The sequence below is a fragment of the Oryctolagus cuniculus genome, chromosome 15 (assembly GCF_051225735.1).
Source record: "Oryctolagus cuniculus isolate XC-2025 breed Fujian yellow rabbit chromosome 15, ASM5122573v1, whole genome shotgun sequence".
NCBI lineage: Eukaryota > Metazoa > Chordata > Mammalia > Lagomorpha > Leporidae > Oryctolagus > Oryctolagus cuniculus.
In genome coordinates, this window is record NC_142881.1 from 81,436,442 (window position 1) to 81,449,167 (window position 12,726).

The 12,726-nt window shown below is 42.5% G+C and overlaps 1 protein-coding gene across 11 annotated transcripts in view; it reads right to left on the bottom strand.

The window, feature by feature from the left end:
* LOC127485578 (uncharacterized) overlaps positions 1-12,726 on the bottom strand; it is a 73,123-nt gene that overhangs the window by 49,040 nt on the left and 11,357 nt on the right. For 5 of the 11 annotated variants that reach the window (XM_089313659.1, XM_089313661.1, XM_089313667.1 and 2 more), the window contains one exon: positions 460-503. The exons of 2 other annotated variants lie outside the window; for them this stretch is intronic. In XM_089313659.1, coding sequence (XP_089169785.1) covers positions 460-503 — 44 coding nt within the window. Of the gene's footprint in view, positions 1-459; positions 504-4,018; positions 4,720-12,726 lie in introns of all 11 variants that reach the window. 4 more of the 11 variants (XR_016221099.1, XM_089313665.1, XM_089313662.1 and 1 more) reach the window with 1 other exon arrangement.

Here is a 12,726-nt window from a genome sequence, read left to right on the forward strand (position 1 = left end):
CAGATAAAGCTGCCTCCTACAGTGCCGGCATCCCATATGGGCACTGGTTTGAGACCCGGTTGTTCCACTTCCGACCAGCTTTCTACTATGACCTGGGAAAGCTGTAGGAGATGGCTCAAGTCCTTGGGCCCCGGCACCCATATGGGGGACCTGGAAGAAGCTCCTGGCTCTTGGCTTCAGATTGGGGCAGCTCTGGCCATTGCAGTCCTCGGGGAGTGAACCAGGGGATGGAAGGATGGAAGACCTCTCTCTCTCTCTCTCTCTCTCTCTGATCTCTCCTTCTCTCCCTCTGTGTAACTGTGACTTTCAAGTAAAATAAATAAATCTTTTAAAACAAAATTGATTCAATGATTGAACCAAAAATTATAACATTCACCTGATGAATTTTTAATGTGGATTGTTGGGATATGTGGAATATGTAAGAAAACTATGACATAGAAGAGAAAAGAAAGGACCTACCTGATGGTAAAATTTCTCCCTGATACGGCAAAACTGTTACGAGCCTATGAAAAAGAAAGTGTGTGTTATACTTCTGAGGGCAGTCACTAACAATCTATAGAAACAGATAATGTATACATCACAACTGATAAATTAAAATGGAATGAAAAACCATGCAAGTCACCTGACAGCAAGAAAGGAGAAACTGAAATAAAAGAGTTCAATGTCAAAAAACAGATGATGAAATTGGGCTAAATCCAAAACTATCAATGAGTATGTTGAATGCAGCTGGCCTAAACACAGCAAGTGAAGGAGAGAAATTTTCAGAAAGGATTTTATTTTAAATGACCCCTCCTGATGCTGTCTATGACAAACTTACTTCAAATACATCGAAATAGATAAAGTAGTAAAAGGGGTAAATAAATACATCCTGTGCAACATTAATCCAAAAAATCTGAACGACTGTATTAATACTAGAGAAAGTACAATTTGGAGCAGAGAAAATTAGAAGGAGTTAGAAGGGTCATGGCATGTTGCCCAAAGGTGCAATTAAAAAAAAAACAATAAAATGATTCTACATGCATATTACATAGCAACATAACTTCACTATGCAAAGTTGACGAAAATCGAAAGAGAAATAGAAATATTTACAATTTTATTTGTAATTGTTGACGCATCAGTTAGTAACAGATAGGACTAGAAGACAATCAGTTAAGGATATTGAAGAATTGCATCAAACTTTCAATCAAATGGGTATAACTGATGTTTTTAGAATACTGCACCCAAAAATAACAGAAGACCCATTTTTTAAGTCCGTAAGGAAATTCACCAATGTAGCCCATTTCTTCATCATAAAACAGACTTTCAATTTTTTTTTAAAGAAACTAAATGCTATAAAGAATGTTATTAGATGTAAATTTATTTAATTTATAAATTAATACTACAAAGATAGCTGGAAAACTTCCAATCTTGGAGTAAAACAACACACTTCCTTTTTTTTAAAGATTTATTTATTTTATTTGAAAGGCAGAGCTACATAGAGAGAGAAGGAGAGGCAGAGAGAGAGAGAGAGAGAGAGGTCTTCCATCTGCTGGTTCACTCCCCTATTGGCAGCAACAGCCAGAGCTGAGCCAATCTGAAGCCGGGAGCCAGGTCTCCCATGCGGTGCAGGGGCCCAAGGACATAGCCCATCTTTACTGTTTTCCCAGGCCAGAAAGCTGGATACGAAAAGGAGCAATCGGGACTCAAAGCGGTGCCCATATAGGATGCTGGCATTGCAGGTGGCAGCCTTACATGCTAGGCCACAGTGCTGGCCCCACGATACACTTCTAAATCCCTAAGTCAAAGAGGAAGTCTCAAGATAAATTAGAAAAGGATATAACTTTAAAAAATTTAAAATGCAGATGTATCAGAGTTATACAGATGCAACTTAAGCAGTATTTGGAGTAAAATTCATAGCAATAAAGGCATTTATTAGAAGAGAAGAAAGATATCTATTCAACAATAATTTTTAGTTTAAAAAAATAACAAAGAACAGCAAAATAAACTAAGCCAAGCATAAGGGAGCAACTAATATGTCAAAGAGTGAAACAGATTAAAATTGAAAACAAAACAAAAAACTAGTGAACACAAAAACTGCGTCAGCAAAACTGATATATCTTTATTGCAATGATAAAGAAAAAGAGAAGACAAATTATGGAGGTGCCACACACCACATATACATTAGAAGGATAGTAAGTGGGGCCAGTGCTGTGGTGTAGCAGGTAAAGCTGCCTGCAACACTGGCATCCCATATAGGTGATGGTTTGGGTCCCAGCTGCTCCTCTTCTGATCCAGCTCTCTGCTATGGCCTGGGAAAGCAGTGGAAGATGGCCCAAGTGCTTGCACCTCTGCACCCACGTGGGAGACCCAGAGGAAGCTCCTGGCTCAAGCCTGGTCCAGCCCTGGCCGTTGTGGCCATCTGGTGAGTAAACCAGCAGATGGAAGATCTCTCTGTAACTCTGAATTTCTAATAAATAAATAAATATTTTTAAGACAGACAGTGAGCTAAAATTCTGCTGAGCTTTATGTACTTAACACTTTATCTGAAATAATACATTTCCCTGAAAGCTATAAACTATAAGCTTAAACAAGATGAAATGAATTAATGATTCTTATAAATATCAAAGCAATAGAATTTTTAGTTTGGCAAAATCTTCTGAAAGATAGCTCTCTATTCCCTGATGGTTTTAGAGGTGAATTATGCCAAATATTCAAAGAAATGACAACAATTATACACACTGTCTTTCAGAAACTAAAAGAAACACTTTCTAAATCATTTTCTCCCACTCTGTGCAATAACTACACAGGCACAACAGAGAAAGGAATATATTTAAGAAGTGGCAGACAAGAATACTAACATGACTTTTAACTTCAATGCTTCAATGAAGGTGCTTGCATCTCTATGCAGCAGCTGCTTAAATCAAAGAGGTCAGGCCCACATATATGATTGTAGAATCGTTACCATAAATCAAATCTCCATTACTTTATATGTATGTTACTAAAAGCAAGGATATCATAAGTTATTTCCTGCAATCAATTTTCATGTATGGTTTCCACTCATCAAAACACAACTAAACGAAACCGCTGTCAGGGACACACATATTTACTACTCCCCGAGGTTATCATTTTCTGAAATCTTTGCGTAGCTACATTTGACAACTGAAATGTCATACTTTGAGGACACAGGCATCAGCCTCTCAAATCTAAGTTGTACAAACAAAAGGACAGCCCCAACTGTTTCAGTTTCATTAGGACAAGAAAGGCATCCACATTCACCTTGGAATCATATATTTGGCCAAATGTTCAGTGGAGTCACACTTTTCTTCTTTTATTAAATTTTAAAACCTTAACTGATTCCTTTCTTCCACTTTTTAACCTTTTTTATGGAAGAAATCTTGACAATTATTAGAATGATAGAATACAGCAGTAAAGTACTTGGCACATTACTGAGTTAGTAACTACAGGATGAAAATGTAAGGAACTCATTCCTTACAGGCATGCACTAAGGGGACAAAGAAGAGGGGAACCATCCTTGCAGCGGTTAGCCAAACAGTTAAGAGGCTAGGAAGAGGCCTATGTAGGTCCAATAAGACAATGCCTGGGTTTAATTCTGGGTTTCATCCTGGGATTCCAGCTTCCTACAAACATGGTTCCAGTGAGACAGCTGATGCTGACTCCAGTAGTTATCTCACATCTGCCCACTTGGGAGACCTGAACTGTGCTTCAAAGCCTTGGTTCTCAGATTCAGCCTGGTCATGTTCCAGGAGTTGCAGGAATACAGGGATTGATCCATCTATGGGATCTGTTCTTGTTTGAACTGGTACATGCCTGTTTTCTTCTTTCTCTTTTGAACAGTTTTTAAGACAGAAAAACAACCATTCCCTTCTCTGTTTTAACATCAACTAATGCTTATTTTTAAAAAATCACACACACACACACACACACACAGAGAGAGAGAGAGAGAGAGAGATAAATAAATAAACATAGAGAGAGAGAGAGAGAGAGAGAGAGATAAATAAATAAACATAAGAGACCATACCTGCTGGTGGCCGTGGTCCCTCAGGAGCCCGTGAGGCTGTCTGCTCACTGATGGGAGGGGCGGTGTATTGCTGGAGATGCCACCATACACGGCTATGGGGGCACTGAGAAGGTGGACATGGCTGGGAGCCCACTGTTGACCTCAGCTCCATGCAGCTAGTAGTGCTTATGCTCCTAGTACATAATACCAAATGCACTGTGGCCTCAAAACCTACAACCACTGCCCATCCAGAGGGGTAGGTGGATGAGCTCCCACCCAGCAAGGGCCTGAAACCATCCTGGTCTGAGGGGCTCTAGAGCTCCAAGGAAGGGTGCAGGCTGGCCAGGTAGACAGCTGAGGAGCAGGTGCTACAGGGAGTCTTGGAAGATGGGTAGGCACAGGCATCCCTGCCTTAGTTGCCACCTAAGCTGGGATGGGGTGGGGGGTACAATGAGGAAGGAAGAACAAGTAGAATCTTCTGGACATTCTTGGGCTGTGAGCCCAGTGGCCACCTGAGGCTCTCCCCAAGGGTTCGAGGTTACGAGGAAAGTGAGTCCAACGTGGTGGGCCAGAAGGAATGGGAGGATATACAGAGAGGACAGAGTGGGAGGCAAGTATGTAGGCCCTCAAGTAGGTTGAAGCTAACATAGAGTAGGAGGGATGGTGGTGCAATGGTGGAAACTGGGTGGATGAGGGTCTCGTAGATGACTAGAAGTGTAAGGCTGCAACGGAGAAAACAGAAGGAGAATGAAGGCATACACAGATTACAACATTTTTAATGACAGATTAGAGTACGTGATGCAGTTGGGAACCAAATCCTGGTTTGAAATCCAAATTCCATACATGACCAAGCACCAGTTTCGATTCAATTTCCTGCTAATGCACACACATGGAGGCAGTAGATGTTGACTCAATCATCTGGTTCCCTTCCTCCAACGTGGGAGGCTTGGACTGAGTTCCCGGCTCCTAGCTTTGGCCTGGCCCAGTCCCAGCAGTTGCAGGCAGTCGAGCAGTGAAGCAGCAGAGGAAAGGAACTCTGTTGGGATTGCTTTACCGAGCAGGTCTGACCGAAGTGATCTTCCCAAAAGATCTCCAATGTTTTAGAAATGGGCCTGATATGACCTGGCACTATGGCACGGTCAGTTAAGCCGCAGCCCACAATGCCAGCATCCCATGTGAGCACAGGTTCGAGTCCCAATGCTCCACTTCATTCCATCTCCCAGCTAATCTGCCAGTGAAAGCAGTTGATGAGGCCTAAGTGTTTGGGTCCATGCACCACTTTGGGAGACCCGGATGCAGTTCCAGGCTTCTGCCTTTGGCCTGGCCTAACGCTTTCCATTGTGGACATTTGGGGAGTGAAATAGCAGATGGAAGATCTCCCTGTCAACTCTGCCTTTCAACTAAACAAATCTTTAATAAGATGGACCTACAAGACCTTGTTCCGCGGGACCAAAAGTTTCATGAGAAGCCAGTTTCAGTATTTCCCGATACCGATCAGCAAGTAAGTGGTATGTATGTTGAGGAAGTACTTAGTTCTATTTAATCACCTCCTTTCTGAGGATTTCATTAACAAAGACTTATACTATATCCTTCTAATAATACAAATAAAGAGAAGTTTTGTGCCAGCAGCACAAAATCAGTACTTACACATCCTTGAGCCTCCAGCATTAGATGTTGCCAAATCAGTACTTACACATCCTTGAGCCTCCAGCATTCACTTACGTGAATTTGACTGCTATTGAATTAATTTCTTCGACTGCTTCTAATTTGGGTGGAGTACAGTCTTACTATGAAGCAGCACAGACTATAATTATGTAAAACATAAAGTTATAAAGACTGTGTAGCAGTTGAATAGTTAATTTACAAGAGTGGAAAGGCAGTGAAATAGAGTAAACGACTGAAAACCAAAGCAGCTTTTACAAAAACATCTAACGTGTGTTGTCAAGTTTGAATCCTCACATGCTATCTATTCCTACAAACACGTTAACTATTCTGTTTTTAAAAACAAAGTATGAAACATCTGATATACCCAGAGTCCATTCTTTATCTCAACTTCCAAACAAATTCTCGGCTTTCCCAAATCTGTGTCACTTCCATGGGCCTTTTACTCACAACTGGGATTGTTGTCACTTCCCAGAGTTCATGACTGACATGAATAAGAAGCCCCATGACACGAAATTTGGGAAGTAAGAAACTGTCCTTTACAACTGTTTCCATAATGAAAGCAAAGTTTGGTTGCCCCACTGAAGGATCTTAAAGAGACCATCACTCTTTTCAGGCTCCTGATTCCATGCACGTCTCCATGAATGGACAACGACACTATAATACTTGGAATGACTCCTGCATCACAAATTGTCTCGAAATTTGAGTTACTAGGTTTTATAAAATACTCATTCTAAATGCTGCGTATCCTCATGAGTAATTTTCCCATCAGCAACACTGAAATGACTGTGAACGTTACTTTCAAAGCCTACACTAAGACCTTGCAGTCACATTTTTCTACCACTTCTTGTGGTAAGTTCCCACATGTGAATCTCTAGAGACAACTGTATCTGAGTACTCTGGTTGTGTTGTGTTCTATCAAAAGACTGTAATGCTCTTCATTCCACATTGGAAATACTATTCACAAGGCACCCATGGTGACCTGTGTGTACACAATTATCATTTAGATTCCTACCACTCCTCATGAATCTGGCCACAACAATGACTCTGGTCTGCTCATCCTCCTTGATGGTAACTCTCTTTAAAGGCAAAAAAATGTGGGTCAACACGGATACTGGGTGGAACGTATGGGGAGATGGGAGTAAGAACATTCACTGAGAAAGACTGAAAACAACTACAGCATTTAAAAGAACGAGGCGGGAGGAACAGAAATCACATCCTTGGTCTGAAAAACATTCACGACCAGGTGCAGAAAAGTCGATCTTCATCTCCTATAATATTCCCAGCACACCTTAAACATTTTGGAAGTCTACCTTCTTCAGAACTGGAAAACAACAACATCTATCTCCTTTCCATTGTTAAGAATGACTTGCACTTGAATGCTCTTATGAGTTTTTAAAACCTTTCATGGTTCCCTCATAATATGCCAAGAAGAAGGTGGAATACTGATGGTTATGTGAACAGACGATCTACAAGGTAGTACTAGAAAATGAAAACAGTCCTTTGATTTTTATTTCTGTGAGCCTCTTCTGACACTCCATCATTACAGAAGAATGTAGAGATAACAAGAAAAAAGATAAAAACACAATAACGCTCAACAATCAGAATGCCTTGCTGTCTAAGATCAAGTGAAATGAAGAGAAGGCAGATCTATTAACTACCTGACATAACCTTAGGACAAACAGAACTGATGCTTCAGCATAAGATTAGGAAATGGTCCCAAAAGCAATCTCCAAATTCTTCACTTTCACTTATCCAGAAGCCAATCAACGGACCCTGCCTGGCTTCATAAGAACAATAGGTACAGGTTCTAACTTTGAAAGCCTTTACATGGTTTGGCTTCCAAGAAACCAGCATTGATTCAGAAAACTCATTCAACGTTGCATCAGATGGCTAACAGGATGAATCTGGAGTGGTAGCAGAATTCATTGCAAAGAAGTAGAATTTTCTTCAGGCTCACTGAGGAGTACACTTCTAGCATTAAAGAACAGAGATCTAAATATCAGTAAGGACTGATCTGTAATAAATTTATCTAATAGTAAACTTCAAGAAAGTCAGGGATGGGATGATTTTGTAGCATTTTTGCACCATAATGCATGCACCCAAGGCCAAAGACAAGAAGGATCATCTCCCTACATTCCTAAAACTTAAGACCAACCAATCACTGGTTCATTCCACTTTTAGAGTTATTTAGTGGTCAAAGTGACAAGAAAAACAATATTCCAAATTAGTTTGATTATGTTAGCTTCCATGTTCCTTTTACAAAGAGTCTCAAAATGTTCCACCAAAACATGCCTAATGGCAGAATAATCTAACGATGCAATTTGAATGGGCTTATTCATTATTATGGGTGAGAAACTGAACCTGAAATGGCCAAGATGTGTCAAAGAGAACTGGTGTATGGTGAAGTCAGGGCTTGCCCAAGGCAACCTAACCAGACACACCGTTTCACTCTTAATTACCGTTCAACACTATTTGCTCCATATTTTCCATGGCATTCTGTTCAGAAGGTCACTTTGTCAATAACATCATGAGTTTAACATCCTGTGAGTAGATGAATCCTTTCCTTCCTGGAACATGCATAAATGATCTTAAGGCTTCTAAGGCAGCAAGACAGCTGCCACCTGGGCCTCTCCTAACACTGGCTCTATGGGGATCCAGCTATGGTGTAAGAAATCACTCCTACTGCCCATGTTGTGAGGAAGCAGAAGTGAGCCAAGTGGAGACACCACCTGGAGGAAGAAATGGTTACTTTCTGCCAGCTTTCAACAGCCTCATGATGAAGGAACCATCAGCCCAGCCACCACCAGACTATACACACAAGAACTCCAAGTAAGAACCACCCAGCCATCCCCCAAATACTGGGAAATTAATAAGTACCATTTAAACCACAACGTCTGGGATGACTTGTTACACGAGATTAGAAAATTGGAACAAATTTCTTTCTGCACCTAGGACTGCACTGTTTTTCAATATAGAACCATCTAACTAACTGTGTTTAACGCGAGGCTTGGGGCTAATTCTGTGTTTCAATAAAGCTGACAGATGTTTATGAGCACACACTATGTGCTAGGCACTTCTAACACCCTGTTGAACAAAACAAAATGTTCTGCCTTCTCAGAGAGCTTATGTTCCAACAAAGATTAAAACAATTAAAAGTACAAGAGTATTTGCTGAAGTTTGTGGAAAATGACATTTACATATTTACTTTGGTGCAATTTTTTTCACATATTGAAATATATTGCATGCTTCTGGTTTCATTCCTGAGCAATTCACCTTTTCGTTAATCAGTTTTGGACTAGGACTTGAGCTTAAATTGAGTCTTTTTCTTAACATGATTCTCTTGGGAGTTGATGTACGGCTGTTGGTGATGACATTTTGATTCAAACTTATATCTTGACTCTCCTGGTTGTTGCCAATCAGGTCATCACTTGGGGCCACTTGCAGGTGCAATTTATTTTTTAAATCCATGCATGTGAACTTCAGAAAGCTCATGGAAAAGCCCCTCATGAAAAACCCTTGCCAACAGACAACATGGAAGGGTTACTCCGTAACACATGGGCATACCTGTTGTCTGCTAATTCTACTTTCTTGCAGGATATAAATTATGGACCTGAGAAACAATCTTCTGATCCCTTGGCTCAATCTTCCTTTTGCACCTTGCATTCTTGAGATCTATTTCCATATTGCTTTCCAAACACCAATTTATCAGCATTTGCTGAGACATTACTAGTGCAAATGTTGTGTGAAAAGGAGATTAATGATCAGTAATACAAAGTAGATTCTGTCTGATACTGGATAAATCTGAGTGGATCTGGAGGTGTGGTTCAGAGGGTTAAGCTGCATTTGGGACACCAGCTTCCCATATGGGACTTAAGGTTTTGAATCCTGGCTCTTTGGCTTCTGATTCAGCTCCCTGCTAATGCACCTGGGAGGGCAGAAGACAACCCCAGTGCTTGGACTCCTGCCATCCATGTGGGAGATCTGGATTGGGTTCTTGGCTCCTAGCTTTGGCCTGGCCATTGTGGTCATCCAGCGAGTCAATCAGTGGATTAAAAACCTTGCTCTATTATTCATACACACACACAAACACACACACACACACACACACACACACACACGTAATTCAAGAAACCATTCCCGGGGCCCGCGCTGTTTCAAAACTGGTAAAGCCGCCGCCTGCAGTGCTGGCATCCCCCACGGGTGCTGGTTTGAGTCCAGGCTGTCCCACTTCCAATCAAGCTCTATGCTATGACCTGGAAAAGCAGTATAAGATGGCTAAAATCCTCGGGGCCCTGCATCCACACGGGAGACCAGAAGAAACCCTGGATCCCAGCTTTGGACCGGCACAGCTCTGGCCACTGCAGCCCTTTGGGGAATGAACCAGCGTTCTCAATCTCTCTGCCTCTCTGTAATCCTCCCTTTCAAATGAATAAATCTTTTTTTTTTTTTAATTTTGTGACAGGCAGAGTGGACAGAGAGAGAGAGAGAGACAGAGAGAAAGGTCTTCCTTTGCCGTTGGTTCACCCTCCAATGGCTGCCGCGGCCGGCGCGCTGCGGCCAGCGCATCGCGCTGATCCGATGGCAGGAGCCAGGTACTTATCCTGGTCTCCCATGGGGTGTAGGGCCCAAGTACTTTGGGCCATCCTCCACTGCACTCCATGGCCACAGCAGAGAGCTGGCCTGGAAGAGGGGCAACCAGGACGGAATCCGGCGCCCTGACCGGGACTAGAACCCAGTGTGCCAGCGCCACAAGGCGGAGGATTAGCCTAGTGAGCCGCGGCGCTGGCCAAAATGAAGAAAATTTTAACAACAAGGAAGCCATTCTTCAGGCATGTCCCCCAATATAGCTTCAGTCAATGAGTGACAAAAAGTTACAAACACTTATGCAAACACAGAGGCAGGACACATAAAGCTTCGTAAGCAAAAAATGAAACCAAGTACATTAGAAAGTTTATTGTACTTGTAAGAAAAATGCAGATCAAGTAGAAGTCAATATAAAAGCTTTATATTACATATTTATTATATAGACTTTGACCAATGGGCAGAGATCTCTGTGCCATCTAAAGATGTGACTATTTTTCAAAACCTTTTAGTTTTCACAATTAAATTTCATTTTATCAGAGATAAAAAGAATATGATAATTGGGAAAAGCCATGAAATTAGATTTAACGAAAGTAGATCTGGGCTTAAATAGGAGACAAATTAAAACCTAAATTACATTTAGGCTTGGGTAACAAAATGACAACTCTGTGTGAGAATCTATGCACTGTGAACAAACTAGCAAAGCTTAAAAATTTACATGCGGGCATGTATAAAACTAGTCCAGATCCAATTAAATGGGACATTTGGAGGGCTAAAATATTAACTAAAGTCATACACACTCTATTTAAAACCCATGTGAAACTTAAATCAATAATCCTAGAGCTTTAAAAAGGGAAATTGCGTGCATGAACACTCGGTAGCCTTTGTCAATTCAGTGTCTCATGATAACAGATTCAGGTACTTGTGTATTCAGCCTTAAACACAAATGCTTTTGATTATCCAAGGGCCAAGAGACAGCAGGAACAGAAATGAGCAGAAAACCTCAGGAGAAGGCAGAAGGTCACAGAGAACCCTACTCCTTTCAACTTATCTCACTCTACATTCCTACTTCCCTAGCCATCCCAAACCAGAATGCATCTCTTCACAATCAACAGGTAGATACTTCCATGAACCCGGAAACTGTCTGCAAACCTGCTCCTCACTTGGGCTAGCACTGAGGCACAGCAGATGAACCGCCGCCTGTGAGGCCAGCATCCCATACGGGCACTGGTTCGAGTCCCAGCTGTTCCACTGCTGATCCAGCCTCCAGCTAATGTGCCCAGCAAGGCAGCAGATGTCTCTATAGTCGAGCTCTCCCACCAACACGGAAGACCTCAATGGAATTCCAGGCTCAAGGTTTTTGCTCTGGCGAGCCCTAGCAATGGCAATCATTTAGGGAGCGAACCAGTGGATGGAAGAACCCCAGGCCCCCGTCACTCTGTCACTATCTGTACTGTGCCTTTATGTCTTTTAAATAAATAAAACCAAAAAACCATTTTTCAAAACCCAACCATTAAGTGCAAAAAAGTTTTTTCATCACTTTGCATCCTATCCAAAACACCCCAGAGAAACATATTTTTACTAGTATTAGTCTGCTTTTTGACTATCAGCACTGCCCCCCCCCAGCACACACACCAAACTGTCGCTCCCCCTCTTCGTGGAGGAACGACACAGAACCCTGCCTAGGCTTCATATCCGAGTCACGGCACCATTATGTCGCTCCCCGTCTTCGTGGGGGAGCGGCACACCGCCGGCCGGCTCTCTCGGGGGCTGCACAGGTGTTCCCTCAGATGTTCCCCTTAGATGTTCCTGGTGCATGCCGTCTCTCTCCTCTTTTATAGTCCTCCTCCGCCAATCCCAACTCGGCTGCCCACACGCCAAGTACGCTGCTCTCCTCCAATCAGGAGCAGGATCAGCTCCTGGAGGTCATCACTCAAGTTGGCAAGAGGCAGCTGCGTAGAAGCTGTTTTCTCCTCTCCCAGCGCCATATTGTGGGAGAGCAGATGCATAGAATAAGTCTTAATTCCAGTAACTCAGTCCAGTCCGGGTTGCTCCCCACACCAAACAGACTGCAGAACAGGCCAGAACCTTGCAGAAGCTGCCAAGCGTCAGGTTGTTTCTGACATATTGTCATACAAACACTGAAGTAAAGACTAAACAGAGCAGTGCCTCCTCACACGGGCACCAAATGCAGGGGAAAGGGTGCAGATCCACAGCAGTCACAATACAAACTCACAGCCAGATCAAACTTAGTCAAAGAAAAGAAACTCCCAGAGTTGGACCAACTGCCAGCGAGCACACAGACTGAACACGTGGCAGAAGGCCCAGACCCCAGCAGGAAGGGCCTTTTTAAATCTTAGGTGGGCTAATGGTGGGTGTGGGTGGTAGCAGGTGGAGACGAGCATCTCTATGCAGGTTCTTCAAGTTTGGCCTCCTGGCTTCCAAACCTGGGGAGAATGCAGGCGGTGGGGGGTGGAGGGGAG